The 19761-nt window shown below is 39.2% G+C and overlaps 1 protein-coding gene across 2 annotated transcripts; it reads right to left on the bottom strand.

Moving 5' to 3' along the window:
• Positions 1–1559: 1559 nt before the first annotated feature.
• PLK4 (polo like kinase 4) lies at positions 1560–19716 on the bottom strand. 2 transcript variants are annotated; one of them, XM_075090228.1, is made up of 16 exons: positions 19581–19716; positions 19024–19119; positions 18167–18262; positions 17959–18073; positions 14984–16016; positions 12796–12896; positions 10802–11178; positions 9534–9638; positions 9038–9140; positions 8131–8280; positions 7146–7276; positions 6271–6362; positions 5770–5911; positions 3952–4092; positions 2931–3037; positions 1560–2169 (listed from the first exon to the last, which is right to left on the bottom strand). In XM_075090228.1, the coding sequence occupies exons 1-16, from the start codon at positions 19608–19610 to the stop codon at positions 2070–2072; spliced, it is 2919 nt and encodes a 972-aa protein (XP_074946329.1). In that variant the 5' UTR covers positions 19611–19716; the 3' UTR covers positions 1560–2069. The 2 variants fall into 2 exon arrangements, with proteins under 2 accessions (XP_074946329.1, XP_074946330.1); XM_075090229.1 differs by lacking the exon at positions 19581–19716 and adding an exon at positions 19294–19469.
• Positions 19717–19761: the final 45 nt, after the last annotated feature.

Raw genomic sequence — 19761 nt, 5'->3', positions numbered from 1 at the left:
TGAATGGAATACAGAAGTTTTATTCTCTCTTGGGCTTTCCTGCTGCAGAATCACAGAATGTTACAAGAAAGGCTTTTGCTTTTATAAGCATTTCTTTTATACACTAATTCATAATAAACTACAGAAATACTGGTTTTTGGTGGTGAAAAGAGACTGCAACGTGAAGCGCTTAGTTACAGCAGCCAAAAGTTACTTCTGTAACTGGTGATATCAGTTACTTCAGAAACTGGTGTTACCTTAGACATGAGAAATGCAAGGGTTTTAAAAATGGCTAACAAGGTTAGGATTTTGTGTTCTACAACTTCATTTGTGCTGAAAGTACATACGTTGTAGGGTTTTTAATGCTGTTGTTCTTCAGGCTAGCTAACTTCCAACTTAAGTGTGAGAAAATGTTTGGGTACTTGGAGGGATTATTTTACCTGTAATTTATTTAAAGGGTTATGGATAAAAGCAGATTCAAGTCTCCTCTTCTGCAGTGAATACCTGTAAAATGCAGAATCGCCCTAAAAAGGGGTAACCCATGGACATTAATAGGTTTGCATAATGATTAAAATAAGAAAGCAACAGTTGAAATTCTTTGGCTGTGAGTTGTTTTTATTTTCCTAGGTCAGCTGTGTCTTAAGCTATGGCTAACTTGCTCTGGATTATCATCCTCTCATTCTTACAACACACATTCTTATATTTGCAGGTACGGCTCCTCCTTTTCATTCTGGTTAGCAACATAATATAACTGCACTGAAGTCACACTGTTCCTTACAAGCTAGCTGATCATTCTTTCTAAGCAGTTATGCCTTTCTGCCCTCTGGAGTCTACCTCTTAGGCTTTCTTCAAGTACTAAACTGAAATGTTTCTTCCAAGAAAGCTGTGTTTATGTGCCTGTGTAAATGTTTGTGTCTACAGCTATATTCAAAACCCCTTAGTCTGCACAAGAGCTGCACAGGCTTCTTGGTTTGTCACAGACTTCTTGTAGTTATTTTACCATGCATTCATTCCATCTGAGGATTAAGGTCCAACATGAGAAGATTTAGTTGAGAAGTGTAAGAGCAGTTAAAATTCCTTTGGGACAATCATTTAAGGAGGTGGTTTTTAAGTACTACTCATACATCTTTCTTGCTGTTCCTAGTGCCAAATTCTTTATTTGTAAGCTATTTCCTTGATTTAGACATGACAAAATAATCAAAGATTGTCTCTGTTAGAGACTAGATGAATAAGGAGAACTGCCTTGAAGTCAAGGCTATTTCAGCTCTAACCTGACCCTGCAGACTTGAAAAAGCAGTACTGGAACACCTCTTCCCTGAGGGTTTTACAGCTCCTGGTTTTGGGCAGCCACAGGCCAGAGGTAAAGTACTGAATGTACAAACCACAGTGCTGTGTTTCAGTTCAGCAAGTTAGAGGTAACTTTGTGCAACAGTTTTCTACAGTTTCTCCCCAAGCTTCACCCAGCCCTAACCTCCCACCATAGGATGCTCTAACGACAGCAGATCAGTTCCTGTTAGAAACAGAGCTGAACACTTAGAGGAAAGGGCTTGCAGTAAACCATCACTTGGACATGAAACAAATAGATCTGGACAGTTACCACTGCATATTTTTTATTTTTGTATAAAATGCTTGTGCAGGGAAGTTAAAGCTGCTGCTACAAAAAATAAAAACAGTTATAAAACATATACATATTTACATATATTACTTGTAAGACAAAAATATAAGTTATTTACAAATACAAACACTTCAACAGCACAGATGCATTTTCCTTGATTGTTGGCACTGAGTAAGCAGTGGGGGAAGAATGAAATACAACAGATTCAGATTATTTCCAGGAAGTTGATGCTATCTAGAACTAAGTTGCTCAAAGGTTTGCTTGAGCAAGTTTATCCATCATTTTGATGAAAAGTGTGTTTTGTATTATATTTTACAAGCAATTTGCTACATAAAACAGAGCAATCCTTCCCTTCCTATTTTTTACCAGCTTTTAGAAGAATTTCTGCATAAGCTGAGTAAGATCAGTCACTTGACTTGAAAGTCAGTGAGTGAGGTTATTAAGCCCTTGTGTCGTGACACGTGCTTTGCTTTAATCAGTGGGGACCAGCTGGATTGGTAAACATCACAAGAATAGAAGACAGACAGTGTAGCTTCTCTTTGATGTATTCTGGCAACTTATCATTTTCTCCATACCTAGAAAGGCAAATACACATACAAAAATTTAGATGCTTGAAATAATTCGTTTTATTTCAGGACAGTATAATTATTTCAAAACTTTCCTGGAAATACACAAACCACTAAATCAACTAGCTACTAAGTATATCTAGACACATGACTTGGACCTTGATGGCTTAAATACATATTTAACCGATAATGTTAAATTTAACTGATATGTTAAATATTTAACATACTTAAATACATATTTAACCGAAAGAAGTGTTTCGGATAAAGAAAATAATTGAAACAGTGTTTAAAGCTGCAGTAATATCTGAACAGACCATATATTGCGGTGTCAAACTTTGTACAGAGGAGGCATGTTACCAAGTGGCTCTGTTTGTATGGGAAGTGCCCAGCATCCAAAAGATAGGCAAAACTTCCCCTGAGCGCTTCAGGTCTTTGCATCAGTGTTGACATGTTATCTCCCTAATCTAGCAGTATCGGGGGGGAGGTGGAGTATTAAACCCTTACTTTTCTTCCCCTCCCTCTTTTAAATACTCTACATGAATAGCGGCTATCCTCTGGAGACCAAGTAGATGCATTCCCAGCTTTTTTATTAAGCTTATATAAGCTAATTGACCAAGAAGTGATTGAAAAGCTCAATTTTAATATTTGCAACACAAAATGAATAGCAGCTATTAAGTTTACCTTGTAACAGCCTTGCACTGACAGTAAACCAAACTATTTTTTTTGTTTACTGTAGTAAACCAGTAATAGTAAAGCAGTAACAGACTCACCTAGTTGTCTGGCCATCTGGAGATGTGTAAGTGATCGAGGAAACACCTGCTTGGGCTACCAGTTGGGATCCATCGTTAAACTGAACCCATACTGCTCCACTGGTCAGCTAACGAGAGAAGGTGTGTTACGGTTTGAGGACATAAAATACAAGATTACATACCTAGAATTTTTCTAATAAATGAAGCTGCAAGTCTTTCAGAATTACTGAAGTGACTTAGGTATCTCAGTCAGTCTTTCAAAGATAAAGATTGCACGTGCACTACTTTGGATTAAATAGCCTCGTGCAGTCTCAAGAATCAGACTTCCCAAGGTTTCAGGTACTTGGCCTCAGTCATCCTTTTCAATGAGAGTTAAAGAAAGAAGTATCTTTAGCGTAACTGACTCCTAAGGAAATTTTAAATAATACCAAACATAAAATAGAAGTTCCATTTGTAAGAGCACACAGCTATATACATTTTAAAGTTCATATATATATAAAAAGCAACCCTTTTCTCTTAGGACAGGAAGCTTATTTCAGCAGGATTGCAGAGAACCATTTTTTAAATACAAAGCTGGTCCCACAGAAAAGCAGAGGAAGAATTTCTCTGTAAATACACAGCTTTTCCTGTTGTAGAGGCAGATTCCTTTTTCTTGTACAGATCTGGCACACAGCTGTTAAAAACACTTTGTCACACCACCTTTACATCTTCGTTGGAGAACAGACAGAAGTTTAATAGCCTCAGTTTTTTACTAGAGTCAAATTTAAATGACACAAGATGCTGAAATAGGCAGTAACCACCACAGGAAAACTGTGATAACTGAAATACTGAACTAGTATTTCAGGTTCTTCTACTTATATAGTTCACCATGGTGTTTGTCGAAGACACTTTTTTGGAAGGATCCTTCCACATACCAATTTCTGGATTTAAACTGTAGCAGAGCACGACTTAATGCATTCCTCACAAGAGACTTAAATATGCATCTAAAGTTTAGTAGGAAAAAAGAACATACTTCCCTCCTTTATCAGTACTCATTTCTCACCTGAGAAGCCCAACCAACATTTTTCACAAAGACAGATTTTAAAAGTTGGGCTGAATTTGGACTGCATTCCGTTTGATGAACAGAGGAACACGTAGTTTCATCAGTGTTAGTCATAAACGTAGACTTTTCATACGACACCACCTAAAACCCAGAAACACACAGTATTAGTAGCCTTAGTATTAATCCAGCTGATCACGTACCGACTGTAATGATCAATTACCACCTGATTTAATCTTTTCATATATACAGACAGCTTTAGCCTATATGCTTCATTTAACAGCATTACATTATAAAAAAACCCACAGGATTTCATGTGACTTTCTCAGTATTATGACAGTTTTTCTACCACTTCCCTGTACTCACAGAAGAATCACAGACTTTTCCTACTTAATCCCACTTTTTCCTTATTTGACTGCCAGAAAACCCTGTCCATCTTCAGGAAAAATGTTCAGCACAGGTTAGATTATAAAATAACTCTCATCCAGATGAGCACTTGGCCAATATTTTACAAAAATACGGACATTGCTATTAGTTGGAAACTAGGAGATTAAACATTAATAGGAGAGCTCTACAGCACATACGGAGTCTGTTACGGGTTGAGAGAGAGAGAGAAAGGTGATGAATTAAGAACAACAGAGGCTCAAATGTTGGAGGCCTTTAGGACCACGGCACCACTACTGTCTAGGAGGAACATGTCTGCTTCTCTGGAAGTTCTGCTACCCAGATACCTCTTCCTATAGTCACACAGATGAGGTGGTGTGCTCTGCAGTATTTAAGATTCAGGGTTCAGTGAAGAGATGCAAGTAAGGGGATGCCTCTGAAATAGGAGAACTTGGTCAGGAAAGAGATCAGGATCCAGATAATTACAGGAACCTGAAAGAAACAAGCTGTACCTCAGGATATTCAGATCTAACTCAAGTATAAACAAATTGATAAAAAGAGTCAAGGGCAACATGGAAAGACAACCAGCTATTATGTTATTTTGCTTAGAAATACATACTTCAGAAGAGAAAGCAAACAGTGAAAGTCTTACAAAGACCTAAGTGTTTGCTATACGGCAAACAAAGGATGAGTTTGAATGTTGAACCCTCAAGTTAGAACCCTGGTGATGGGTAACCTTAAGTCAGTGTAAAAATCAACACTAGTACTGAAGCCCTAAGGAATTTTTGTTGCCGGGTTCATTTCAGTCGAGCAAAAACCGGCTGATCCTGCACTAAGGACACGTGCTACACAACCAAGCAACAGAGGTGCAGGCCTGCATAAATTCAACAAAGTTAAAAGGATACAAGCTCAGTGTGCCAAGGCCCCAGCATAATTCAGTCAGCTGGGAAAGTTGTGTCAGCAATTGAATCTTGGTGTGTCTTTTAAACAAACTAGATGACATTGCACACAAAGCCTTGTTGGCTTTACATATAATTATATTTACACTTACACTTTTTTTAAAAAAATACACACTAACACTTGATTATTTCAGAGCAATAGCCTGAAGTGCTAACATCCTTTGTGACTACCATCATACAGGCCTCAGGGCATTTCAGCGCTCTCCAAAACAAACTGAAGACCGTGCCGTATAACGTGAGCAAGAATTTTCAACCGATGTTCCCAGGAAGCATTTGTGGTAAAGTTTTGGAGGATTTTGATTTTTTTCAGATGATCTTAAATCCAGATATCAAATTCTAGTTGAAATCAAAGTTAGCATCTCTAGTCGACAGGCTAATAAAAGCCTACATCCATCCATATTTCCATTATTTCAAGTAAAACAGCAATATTTGAGTTCCTCCTGGAGAGTCATCTCCACAGTATATTTTGTGTACTTACAGAAGGAGTACAGCTTGGAGCTTGAACTGGAGCAGAACTGGCAGCAATATTTGTATCCAGTGCCATAACTTCTTTTGAAAGGTTTGTATTGTCCAACAGTGGAGGTGCTACAGCCTGGGGCGATTCAGTATTGCCAGGTTTTCTGGAAAAATAATGAGACAAATTAGGAAAAGGTCTGTCCAAAAGGGACTAAAGAAACAAGTGAGGAGACGTAGCTTTTCCTTCAGTTTACCACAGACTGTATAAAGCAGTCTTCTGCACAATTGTTTTCAATCGTGCTAATTGTTAGCTTGGTTTAGTCTAAATCTGCAGCTGTGTGTTGTCCTAGTATCAAAGGAGGCTTTGCGGGTCTCCAAAATACGGTATTCATGCATGCTATCAAGTTATTATTTATCTTGCTAATGACTATGAGCCTCTGGTAAGCAACCCTGGCTTCCTCAAACATTAGTTGTTTAGTGGGAATGTTCAAATGCCTAAGTATTTTCAAGTGAAAGATACTACCTTCCAACAATTATTGGAAAAAATGGAACACTTGCACTCCTTTTTTCTTCTTCCACAACAGCAGATTCCAGTGCAAGGCATATACGATGTCCCTGAAATTAGAAGGAGCTTGTTAAAGTCTCACTGAGAACAGTATAACTATTTCATAAGTAAGTGTTTGGTGTGGTAGGTGAGCCTACACAAGGAAACACTTTTTTCAGCAGTACCAAATATCAGTAATAACTGCACACATGTACCATGGAGGCAATTCAAAAAGCTGTACCACGGCAAGACTCCCTCGTAACTTCAGCACATTAGCACAATTATGCTCATAATATTTGCATCTCCTCCCCTTTTAGCAGGACTAGACAGGGTAGTAGAAGACCCCTGAACTCTATTCCAGAAAGTAATGGAAGATAAGGAAGACTGAATAGAAAAATCTATACTATATTTTTACTGTTTCCTAAGTTCGTGGACAAAAAATTACTCTTGTGACCGCTAGTTGGGTGACATGAAATGAGAGATGAAAAGTGCAGTAGGCAGGCCAGTTAAACACCTGGCAGGTTTTTGTGTTTGGGTTTTTTTGGGAACTTGTTTTTTTGTGGTTTGGGGTTTGTTTTTGTTAAGTTTTATAAAGCAGCTTCTTCTGTTCTATTTAATCCTTTCACCAGACAGGCAAACCTGCGTTACACACTAGTAAGAATTTGCTCTAACAGTCTTCATTATGAGGCACTGCTTCCTCTGCATTCATATTTGCTCTCCCAAAAAACACGTTATCATCCCTCCTTATTAGTGTAATGAAAGATATGAAAGGCAACAGCAGAAGCACGTTTGTGAGAAACTGAATTTTCAGAAAGTTGCTTTGCACTGGCAAAGGCCTGTGTGAAACAGTTCACCTCATTTGCATGATCCATGTAAACTTGTATTTCCTTCTTCAAACCTGCTTCGCTTTCTCCTTTCAAAGTGAAGGATTTCCCTGATTTTTCAATCACACGAGTTATACCAGCTGTCTTGTGTATCTTTGCTCCTGTAAAAAACAAAAATTTCTGGTGTGAACTGTATAAAATACCAGCATCTACACAATACAGATCTCTGCCATTACATTCGAAAGTGTATTTCACTGACTTAATTATTTCAACAATAAAACTGCCCCTGCATGAGCTCTATGTCCAGCAGAAATAAAAAGCCACATAAACTGGGACTGCGATGTTAATGGAATGCCCTCTATGGCCAAAGATCACTACTTAAATGGGCTGAATAATGCATTCATTACATATTTTAAGAATTACCTTTCTAAACATTCATCTGATACAAAATTAACACCTCTAACAACCTTTTTTTGGCAATGCTAAGTAAGCTCTGTTAGTATTTGAATACAGTTTTAGAAGAGATGCCCGTTCTTTAGTAGCAGTTCCACACTGAACCACAGAGCTGCTAAGTCCTTTTTCTTCTTTTTGTCATAAATTCTGTTGGGGTCTGCCTATGCATGTGGCAAATGAAACAGGTGGACAGTCTATAGTGAGAAAACAATCAGCAGCGCACCAGTGAGTGTTCTTTCTCCTTGTCATTTAACAATGGATCGCTTGGAGCAGGGACGCACCTTTCCCTACATATGTTAACGATCAAATGTAGACGCAAAGAGCAGCTCATGAAAAAACACAAGGCATAATTTAAGTAACACTTTTGCTAAGTGTATCCCTGAACAAGATATCAGTAAGGAACTAATGAATAATTAACTGATTTGCAAGTGCTAGAATAAAGGCAGAATAAATAGTTTCCAGTATTTTCTTCAACCTGAAGTATTCATTGTTTGGCAATATTGCGGTGCAGCTTTAACAACAGGATATAACTGTTTGCATAATTGTAAAAATGAATACATACCATCATAAAAACAAATTTCAACGTCTGCAGGGGGTGAATTTTCCATCAACATGCACTTGGCATATCTTGTGTAGAACGTAACTTTGGGGGTTTTTGTCCTTACCAACTGCACGAACTTGGCTGCATACTGGTATTTTTTCCAGTACTTTTCTAAAAAAGAAAATTTTAAAGCTCTTTTATCAAAGTCATCAGATTAAACACTGTGCACCAGCTTGGAGAGAAGTAATTTTAAAAAATGTATTTGATAGCTGCGGGCTGTAATATTTAAGTACTTTACAGAAGTACGTTCAAAGAAACCAACTTATTTCCACCAACTTTTAGAAAAGCGTGCCTCTTCAATAGCTTTGATTAATATAGTTCAGAACCTAAGCAACATATTGGAGCGTTGCGTATACCATTTAGCTAGATATTATGGTCCAGCTGGCTTCCTGGCTTTAGCTGAAACCCATCTTTGATCTCTAGTTAGTAAAGAAGTCTGCTTGTCTCTTAAGAACCTACCATTAGCTTATATTTGTTCTTCAGCTGTCCAAATTCCTCTGTCAACGCTTTCAGGAATATAATCCCCCTCCCCAAGTTACGAGTATTAGGAAGCACAAAGTAAAGTTGCTCTGGTTTAAAATTGACTTGATAATATTTCTTTCATTCATATTTAAACAGTTTCCAATATGAACAAAGAGAAGAATATGCAAGCTTTATTTCTAGTGACTCCTTATAAATGCCATACAGAACTTAAAACCTGTGGGCTTACGCTTCTAAATACAGTTTCCAGTTAAACTCTGGTTTGATTCTTATTCTGAAAGAAGTTTTATCTTCACAATTATCTGAGAAGTAACGGCTAAAAAGCGTCAAACAAGATTCACTAAAAATCAAATTAATAATCATAATTTTAAAATAAATCTCAGGTTACCTGGCAAGTTGTCAAAATTATACATACAGATGTCTTCAGGAGGAGCAGGAGGTCTGTCATCAAGAAGGAAACCTCTTCCTTCATTTGGATGATAAACTGCAATCTACAAGACGGGTGGGGGGGAAGTGTTTGCAGTTGCAACTTACAACAGCACTTCCTACTTTTAACAGGTACGGAAATAAGTAAGTCACAGTTTAATTAATTACCATGATTTACCATGAATGCTCTATTCCTCTAAATTATTTAACAGCAGCAGTTTTCAACAATACTTCACCTGTTCCAAAAGTCAAGTCCGATTTAGCTCTGAAATAATTGCTTGCTACCTATATTTGTATGGCTGTGCTATGGGGGGGAAGAGGAGGAAGGAGTTTACAGCTGTGCTTATGTAAACATGGCATTTCCAAACAAATAATCACTTAAATGAAAATTTTAATAACTGAAACAACAGAATCATCTAGGCCCTTATTACAAGTGAGGAAACTGAAAACACACTCACCCCATTTCCATCACAAGATATTCTGAGAACTTCTTTCACAAGTTCTTGTGAATGGTGTTCTTTTAGAAACTCCATACACACTTCCCCAGTATCTAGAATGCTCACCTAAAATATATAAAATATACAAGTTAAAATACTTCTGTTTATTTTCTCAGAAAATAAGATTCTTTCCACAAATGCTTTAAAAAAGGGTGGATTTTTTTTCTGCACTGCAAACTTATAAATGCTTCTTACAGAACACTTCAACATGAGCGAAGGTTATAAGCCTGCTCAGTGAGGGCGTGGCTCCTTAAGTGACAAATCAAATGAAGACAGGTCAGCTTTGTTATGTTCTTTTTTAAAAACCAAATTGGAGGGCAGAGGGAAACATGACAGGATGAGCAAGAGTAAGAAATGGAACAAAAGCCAGAAAGGTGATACCAGGAACAAACCAACCAGAAAATTTATGTGATCAGTGAGGATTAAGGGAATTTGTTTTGCCTTCCCACCCACAAGACAGGGAAAAAGCAGCACTATAGGAAAAAGATTTAGGTTTTTACTTGAGAGGAAGACTATTTTCACTTCTAATCCAGTTACTTGTTTGATCTGTAAAAGTGTTTGACGCAGTTAAAATCTTAATGTTGAAAGCTTAAACACAACTTGTACAGCTAAGCAGTAGAGTGTTTTAGAGCCATAGGAAGTATACATGTATTTAATATGTTACATCTACTTACAGTTTCTTTGCTTGCAAGCTAAAAGCAATGCCATGTCACTATTTGCAGAAGTGACCACGAGGTTATGGTATTCCATATACAACAACTAAGATGCATCTTACTAATATATACTACTTACTAATATATAATACTCAGGACTAGACTCTTTTCATTAGTGCCCAACGACAGGACACGGGGCAATGGGCACAGGTTGGAACACAGGAAGTTCCACCTCAATATGAGGAAAACCCCCTTCCCTGTGCGGGTGCCAGAGCAGGGGCACAGGCTGCCCAGGGAGGCTGTGGAGTCCCTTCCCTAGAGACATTCACACCCCGCCTGGACGCGTCCCTGTGCCCCCTGCTCTGGGTGTGCCTGCTCAAGCAGGGGGTTGGATGAGATGGTCTCCAGAGGTCCCTTCCAACCCTTACCAGTCTGTGATTCTGTGAATATGATCTACAATAACTTAACTTTAAGTTTTATTTAAAAAAATGCTTCTAGTTTACCAAGTAATTTGTAAGAGAGAGTCACACTATATTCAATACAGAAGTTGTTTCCGTTTTAAGAACTGGTACATACCACTGCATTTTTTGTTTTTTGCCTGATGGGTTTTAGCCTGTGAGCGTTGAGAGGTGATACTATACTTCGCAATGTAGGTTTCTGATGTGCTGATGGTTCTTTGCCCCATGCTTGGTTTTGTTCTGAAGTTGACCAAAGGCCACACGTAGAAGATGACGGTTGAATTTTCTCAGATTTGCAGAGAACTCCAGGGATGTATTTCTTTGGGTTTCTCTGGTTTAAAGAATGCGGACAGTCGACAGATACATCATGATTCCTTATATCTTTTAAGGTGTTCCATGCATTTCTTGATGCATCTTGCTGCACATCCAGATGATACTGAAAACCTCCATGTGTGTTACTGTTGGCAGTTAGGTCTGCAGGTGGTCTCAGCGGAACTGAAAGCATCAAAGGTACATTGTAGCTTCAAAATGTCACAGTACAAAGGAAAAAACGCTACTGCGGTTTTAAAAGCTTTTCAAAATACAATCTCAGAAGGCTTATTTCACTTAAATAAGTGAAATAAATAAGAAGAGGATTTCTTCAATTTCAGTCCAAACCATTAGGCTATGACTTTAGTACCAACCAATGCCAATGCTAAAAAACTCCAGCGCTACTTAAAATATATTGTTACTAGATTTCATTTATTACGGCCTTCAATCTTAACATATATCAAATCATTTTGCAAAACCATTTATAAACAAAATACTAAGATTTTGAGATATTTGAGGAAGACTTAGTTTACAAGAATTAAATTAATCTTCTGAAACATAGTTTACTTGCCAGTCAGATAACCACTACCACCAAATTTCATTTAAGTTTCAGCCTAACTAGGTTTTAGCATTAACCAGAGGTTTTAGTACTCAAGATGTCAAACGCACACTCCAAAACCTTTGTTTTATTTCCAGTCACTTGTTAAAAGACAAAAACCTATTTTTATATATAAACTTCCTATGACTGCTTCCCTAGCATTGATATTTAAGCTCTTGATCCTCTTTTGCCTCACCCAAACAAGTATCACACTCCTCCTGCCATGTTGCAGAGCAGTTGAGAAGGGAGCAAAGATTACACAGGACCATGTCATATGAGTCCAATTCCCCGTAGACAGGAAGGGAAGGAGTCTAGTAATATCCAAACAAAAAAGGCCAGAATGGATTTGTGATTTAGTTTTATGATTAAATTACATTATTTGTAAATGATGTAACATGATGCATGACAAAGAACACCTCCTTCCCTTCTGTGTCTTTTGTCCTTTCCTCCACCCCTCCTTCTGCAGCCTCATTATCTTTCACATTCACCAAGGTCCCATTTTCTCTTAAGGTATATTTGCACAACTAAATTAACAAGACTTCTGAGTCACCCGCCAACCTTTTGTCACATATTTATACTTGCACATGTTTCAGGTCACAACTGAATAATTATGGCAGGTTCTAGAATTGTGTTTTCCTCTCTTTTTGCCTTTATTTTTTTTGCTAAAACATTAAGAGGAGATAAGGACCGCATTGTAGGAAGCTACATATTCAAATTCAACGTACAATTTCTTCACTGTTACAAAGGCCATTATGTACAGTTCATTATACTAACCCAACAGCTCGAAAGGAACACTTAACTACAAAATCTTCAAAATTAATTCCTCCCTAAGGAAACTAAAATGTTACAGCTTAGTCCAAAAAGGAGAACAAAACAATGTTTTCAATTGGGGTATTTCTGGCTTAGGACTGATCCTACAGATTAGTGATGCTGGACATCATTTTGCCTCTTTCTGTTGTCAATTTTGCTTCTTCTGTGACAAGCCAGTTTAGGGTCTCCCATGGTTTTCCTTCAGTAGCCTCTGTTAACATCCAATCGCTGTAATGTAGGATGCCAGCATTACACTCCACTGTCACAGTTACTTGGCCATAAAGATATCCCTTCTGCACAAGTGTGAAGAAATACAACACAGAAAAACCACAGAAGCAGTTACAAGTCACTACTCCAACTTGAGTGCAAAAATACACAACTGACTAGTAACACACCATTTGTTTGCATGCTTCCAAGCCACTGCTGCATTGTTTCAGCTTGGGACTTCTGCTCTAACAAACCAACCTGGGGCTTCAATGGGCAGATATAATTTGAGCTGTAAAACAGAAGTTACACATGTAATGAAGCTTGCATCAAAAACACTTGCACAACAAAAGTTAATATTACAGCTGCAGAAACCACAACACTTCTAGAACATTTAAGAAATACAGGTGGCATTTTGCATCTCTAGACAGCATAGAACATGCTTTTTTTCACGGGGAATGTTCATCAGGTAAAGCATAAAAAAATGAAATAGTGTTTCCAATTGGAATGAAAAGTTATTACTAATTTTTAGTACAATATTAAGCCTGTTAGCACTCACTAGTAGACTCTTGGAACTGACATATATGAACAAAACCAGTCACTGATAATGCTGCCAGCAGCGGCTGTTCCCACATCTAGTTCTTAACTCACAGTATAGGAAACAGCCTCTGAGAAGACACAGGGATGCTGCCCATGACCCCTGTGGATCTCATTCACCATAACAAATATGCAGCTGAAATACATAGGCAATCTTGCCACCTAAAATAACTTGAGTTTGTATAAAATATAGTAAAACCCAAAGATTATAAAGATTTTTTACCAGCTTTTTAGACAATGACATATATGTAATCACAGGTGAGCTCAAGCTATAATCCAAATGTTGAAGAATAAAGAATACACACAAAGCCAGTTACTGTAGGATCACTATCTGTTGTAAATTCACACTAAGCTCCTGAGACATTTTTTGTCTCTGTAGCCTGTACCTGTCTGTACTTCCTTTTTGCCATGATCACTACTTTAGCACTGGCAAGGGCTCGGTTATCACAAAACACCCCCCCCAGAATATAAGCATCTAATTTGGGTCTTAGAACCTTTCATTTAAGATTGCTGTGCAGGCCAGGTACAGGTGTAAGAGGCTCTCCTCCTATGATCAACCACTTTTAAAAAAGTAGTAATTATTCAGTTAATCCCCACACTCTTATTAATATTTGGTCACTTTTACATATAGCATGTCTTTATGAAGTCATGGGGAATAAAAGCATTATGTTAACATTTGTAGAAATAATTTCTTTCTTGATTCATCAAACGTTTCTCAACCTAGAAAGAGCACACTTGCCCATTGAACTTCCTGAAGAGAGGCTTATGTCAAACACTTGTGACTAGTCAAGAAAAACCTCTTACTCAGTCTGCTTTCAACACAGGGCAAAGCGCTCATTTGCATTTTCCGTGAATGGGTTTGCAAAAATACAAACATATGAAGCCATCACACAAACCTGCTGCTCTTAATGTGAAGAGAAACGCAAGAACCAAGGTATGCAATAGTCCTCATATTAAAATAGGAAAGCGTTCTTTGATATTCTGCTGATGGAAAAAACAAAGCAAGCTTCTGAGCATAGACAGGGTAAGTTCATCACAAGGAAGGGCTCTTGTTGCACAGCTGTGCACAGAAGGCAAAGATGAGGCCTCCAACACCACAGAAAACATTCCAGCATCACTTGTAGATTTGACACCAGAGTTGGTTTATACCAGCTGGGGAAGGATGTCCATCAATGTATAGAAAGAAGCCACGATTTTCACCCAGAAGCTATAACTAAGGATAGAACTAAGTCTGAGATAGCTATTTTTGAGTGTTATTTTCCTTTCTGGTGTGACAGTTTTATAATCCATCACCTAATCTTGTACTTGATTTGAGGTTTTTTTTTTTCCTCTATCTTGTCTAAGCGTAAGGCATAGTTAAAGACGAACAGAAAAAAAGCCAGAGCAGCAAGTAAAACCTTTGGTAGTCACACTCTGAATGCCTTCCATCCTAATGTATGTCTCTTCTACAAAGAAGAATTAGCAAGGCTCTCTACTACAATTACTGTAGGGAAAGAAATACTTAGCTTGCGTCATGTGGAAATAAGCCAATAACAGTATTAACAAGATAGAAAAAGCTACGATCTAGCTAGCTGATGCACTGCATCTATGAACTTTAAGACAGGGACAGTGGGGACGTAAACCCCTACACAGCAACAGCAGCACCTATCACCCTCTCCTATTTTGTGTTCAAGCTACAAGCGCAGAGACTTCAGGCACTTACTGCAGCTTAGTTACAGGAAACATCATGCATTTTAATATAAGGCAGCTCTAAATTTCATCTTAATAAAAACTGATTCTTACTGTGGTTGATCTTTTACAGGTGGAGATATTTGCCCTTCAAAAGAACCGGAACTATTAGAAGTCTTCTCCTTAAATATTTCTCCTATATCAGTATAGCTGTTCACAGGTGAAAAGCATTCTATGTTTTCCTTTGTTCCTACTTTAGGCTTAGAAAGCAGTTCCATAGAGTGACATCTCTCAACAATATTCGATATGCCTTGGGTCTGACTATGGGATGCGCCAGACCTATCTGAAGAGTGGGCTCTTCGGAGGTAGCGTGAATGCGGTCTCTCTTCAGCAAGTTGCATGGTTCTTCCCCTCCCGATTATGCCTATTTCTTTCCCCTGAATTCCCCACTGATGAAAAGAACCGCTTCCATCTACGGATGAAGTATTACTGGAATTCTTGGTTTTAGGAAAAAAAGTAATTTTGTTTGGGAGTGGCTGTCCAACCAACAGCTTCTTCTTTTCCTTCAAGCAACCACTGGTACTGATGCTGGAAGAGCCTGTGAAGGTTGTAGAGATAGTAGCATTTCCACTGTCCATGGAATCTTCTGAAGTTCCCGAATCTTTACTCCGTGCAGAGCTACACCTGGACATAAAAGGATGATCCAACACTGAGGAAAGACTCAAACGATCTGCTGGATTTTTGCGAAGTAATCTATGGATAAGGTCTTGCGCCTCTCTCGATAGAAAGGTTGGCATTTTGTAATCTGCTAATACTACTTTGTTCAGCGTGTTCTTGACCGTGTCCGTGTCAAAAGGTGGCTTTCCAATAAGAAGAGTGTAAAACATACAGCCCAAAGACCACACATCAGATTCAAGTCCGTGTGGGCTCCTTGTGGCTATCTCTGGAGAAATGTAATTTGGAGTTCCACACATGGTGTAATGCTTTTCGTGGGGCATTTTCAGCTGAGTTGCTAGTCCAAAATCAGCAATCTTGACATTCATATTATTGGTGAGTAAGATATTAGAAAGGGTGAGGTCCCGGTGCAGTATTCCATGAGAATGAAGATACAGCATACCCGTGATAATTTGATGCAAGAAGTGTCGGGCTGTCAAAACACAAAACCAAATGTTTTAGTCACATAATTGAAGTCACAGCTGTGAAAATAACTTTTTGAAGTCTGCTATTGGTCTCGCTTTTTTTTTTTTTTTAATATAATGAGGATGTTACAAGGACATTTAAGTGTCATGCTAATGGGATTGGAATTAACTCTCTGCTTTTTGCTTTAAACAATATGGCACAACTGTGTTCTAAGATGGTTCATTAAAAAAATATTCTGTAATGCAGTAATCAGATTTGCTTCTTTGCCAACAGAATGTAAACAGGACCAGAGATGTTTTCAATTAGCCTAAACTTTTTAAAATTAGATTCTTAAGAATTTTAAAAGTTGCTCCACACTTTCAGAAACAGCAAACAGTGGAAATCAAGCAGCTTCACTACGTGCAGATTATAGAATATAGGAGACAATTTGCATTATATTTGTTCTATCATCAGCAAACTGGCAAGGCTAGTAGTATTTCAGTTTCTCAAAAACTTCTAAGTTGATGATACTGGGATAGTCTTTCTGTTCTATTACATTAGAAATTCAGGGAATATTCAAGAGTTTTAGCTTACAGCAGGAATACCAAAACCTCATCCAGGCTGAAACAGCATCATTTATTATGATGTTGCAATTACAGCAATTTTAAGAATTGTTCTTTCTAGAGCAAACAATTTACAGTTCTCGCCTTCTCTTAACAGAAGGCAAAGACTGGTCAGTAACAAACATTAGCAGAAACCACTCCTCAGAGGAAGAGACTTCTTTATCCAGGTCAGTGGTTTACCAGCTTTTAGAATGAAGGTACCATCAGGTGAACCATTTTCACTGGAGCAGATCTGAACTAAACAGACGATGCCTGTATAGCAGTACAGCCCTTTAATCCAGTCCCGTGATCTGGGTTCCAAAACACCTAATATTTTCAAAGAATTAAAATAGAAACTGAGAGAGACACAGGTAAACTGGAAGAACTGGGGAAGAGATGACCAGCACGGTAATTCTGGAAGCAGCAGAGGCAATAATCACTGAATCCATGTAAGGTGAAACCAGAACAGCTTGCTTTGCTGTCTTCTTTATTTTTTGAATTATGCTGTTCTGGTTAGGCTCTGGTTAGGCTTTCAGTGGTCCATGTTCTAACCAAAATCCTCTCACTCACAACTGTAAGAAGATGAAATATCAGTAAATTCATAAGTGCAATTAATTTTTTTTTTTGCAAGACTTCTTTCCCAAAACACTAGTCAAAAGAATAACATCGCCAATTTAAAAACTTCTAGTATTACTCTTAAAATGAGCTCTCAAGGAAAGATAGGATTTTCAATGCTTTCCATAAGAAAAAAAGGTAAAACCATAGAATTTCTCCTCAGTTGCCAGTCCTTCAGAAATCCTAGATGGATTGTTAAATTGGGTATTTTCCTTGCTAACTCAGCCCTTCAGCAGCACAGTTACCTGCGTTATCTTCATTTCCACACACCCTAGAACACAGTAAATATTTCCAACGATACCAAGTAAGGCAAACTATAATCTAGAAGGCTTTCTAGCTGGTGACATGCAATACCAAGGTGAAGAGGTGCAACACAAAGCAAATCTGTGGATGTGAAGCTGCTAGTTTTCCTCTGCGGAACTTCCCAGTCTTTACCTGTACACTTCAACATAATTTTATGCACAAAGGTAAGCTCTACCTTCTATATACCTCTACCTTCTGAGTTCATTGTCTTTTTTTTAAACCCCAAATAGCACAAGATACTGGAAAATGGCATAAACAGAGAAGTATACAGAAATTCAAGTGAATATGTGTATAATAGTAATGATTCTCTAGATCATCATTTATCACAAGTTTTTAAGCTATAGAAACTGGTTCAGAGTGACAGCAGTTCTAAACATGCTTTCACTAGAATTGTTTATTGAGTAAACCAAAACATTAACGCAAAGTGAGCGACACAGGAAAAAATCTCACCTTCTTCTTCTGTAAAGGGTTTCTTTCTGTTCTTTATATATCTGCTCATTTCACCATTGTGACACATCTCAAGTATCAAGTATACATAGTTGCTATCTTCAAAATAGTTGTAAAGCTAGAACATAAAACAACGAAAAAATAAAATACATTTTGTAGACTGTACAGCAAGTCACATATATAACCCTCTCTACAGAAACATGGTTCTTACCTCAAGTATAGACGGATGCTTTAGCTGACAATGTATTTTCACCTCATTTTGAACCCTCTGTACCATTCCAACTTTGTGCATGGCTTTTTTATCTATCTGTAAATGGATCACAGAATATTTTTCAAGCACTGCAACACTGATTACGTACACGTTAGCCTTGAAATTCAATTTTAGATGTTTGATGCATGTTTACCTGAAAACTTCTAAATACAAGCAAGCTTTCGCATAGTTTAACCTACTACATGATTTTAATGAACAAATATCATTGATAGGTGGAGGAACACGCAACACTCTGAAAGTAGACAGGTGTAACATTTTCAGTACTAACATTAATCAGAAAGTTTTCTGAAATACTTAAGTAGAGAAACCTAATTCTGATTTTGCCAGGCAGATGCACTAAATGTAGTTAATACTAAAAAGGTGACTAAATAAAAGCATGATAGATAAATTAATCTGCCAAAACACCTGCAACATGCACATTTCCTTCACAAGGTTTGTCCTGGCAGCGAAGGAAATTTTTCAAGACATTTCTTCCAGGACCTCTCCAGCCATGTGGATTCTAAATGAAGTTTTTGTGGTGACAAATTTCTGAATTAGAATTATAAGGCTGATTGTTCACCCAATGTTGACTAGTTGAGCTTAAGTTCCTTTAATAGCACTGTAAGCATTTCTATTAATTATTGGTGCAGTCCGTTTGGTTGTACCGCATCGTTCAGGATGGAGTCCAAATCTCAATATTGGTTACATAGAAACACGCGACCCAGGCAGGAATGCCCAACCGCAGAACCCCAACCTGTTGCAACTTGCCCTCGTTCAGTCTCTCGGAAGACAGAGATGTCCTTGGCTGGCTGCCTTACCATTTTGATAGCCACTTCCAGACCGGTTTTCAGGGATACTGCTCTGTAGACACCTGCGAAGGAGCCCTTCCCCAGGAGATTCCCCACCTTGAAATCCTGCAACACCAACAAGTCACGGCCGTCAGCCCCGGCGCTGACGCCCCTCCCCTGACGCAGAGCCCCCCCCAATTCCAAAAATCCCAACACCCCCAATTCAAAAAGCTGGGGGGCCCCCGCATCCCCGGTGCCGGGGCAAACCCTCAGGCACCCTCAGGCGCCCCCAGGCGGTACCTGGACGGAGCCCCCCGGGCCGTGGCCCTGCAGCACCCTCCACGGCATCGTCCTCCCCGGCTTCAACCGGCACCGGCACTGCCCCGACGGCGGCCCAGCCCGGCCCAGCCGCCTTCCCGCCGCCTCTCCCGCCGCTGCCGGTGTAGGAGAGACACCCGCCCTCAGTCCCCGCTGCCATGGCAGCAGCTGGGGAGCAACCACCTCCCATAAGCCACCCGCCCGGGAGAGGGACGAGCCCCTCCCCAGCAAATGGCGGGGCGGCCCCGGGCGGGGTCTGGGCTCCGCACCTCTATTTTCTCGCCGATGCAGGTCGCCATGGCGCCGGCCACTCTCCCCCGGGGTCCCGTTAATGGCGCCTCCTCAGGACGTCGGCCGCGGCTGCCCCATCACGGCGTCCCCCACCGCCCGCCCCGGCCCAGCCCCGCTCCCTCCCGGGCCCGGCGGCCGCTCCCCTCCCCCGCGGCCTCC

This window comes from Phalacrocorax aristotelis, chromosome 4 (genome assembly GCF_949628215.1).
Source record: "Phalacrocorax aristotelis chromosome 4, bGulAri2.1, whole genome shotgun sequence".
Lineage (NCBI taxonomy): Eukaryota > Metazoa > Chordata > Aves > Suliformes > Phalacrocoracidae > Phalacrocorax > Phalacrocorax aristotelis.
Note: the sequence above shows the minus strand (reverse complement) of the source record. Positions and strands in the feature narration are given on the sequence as shown.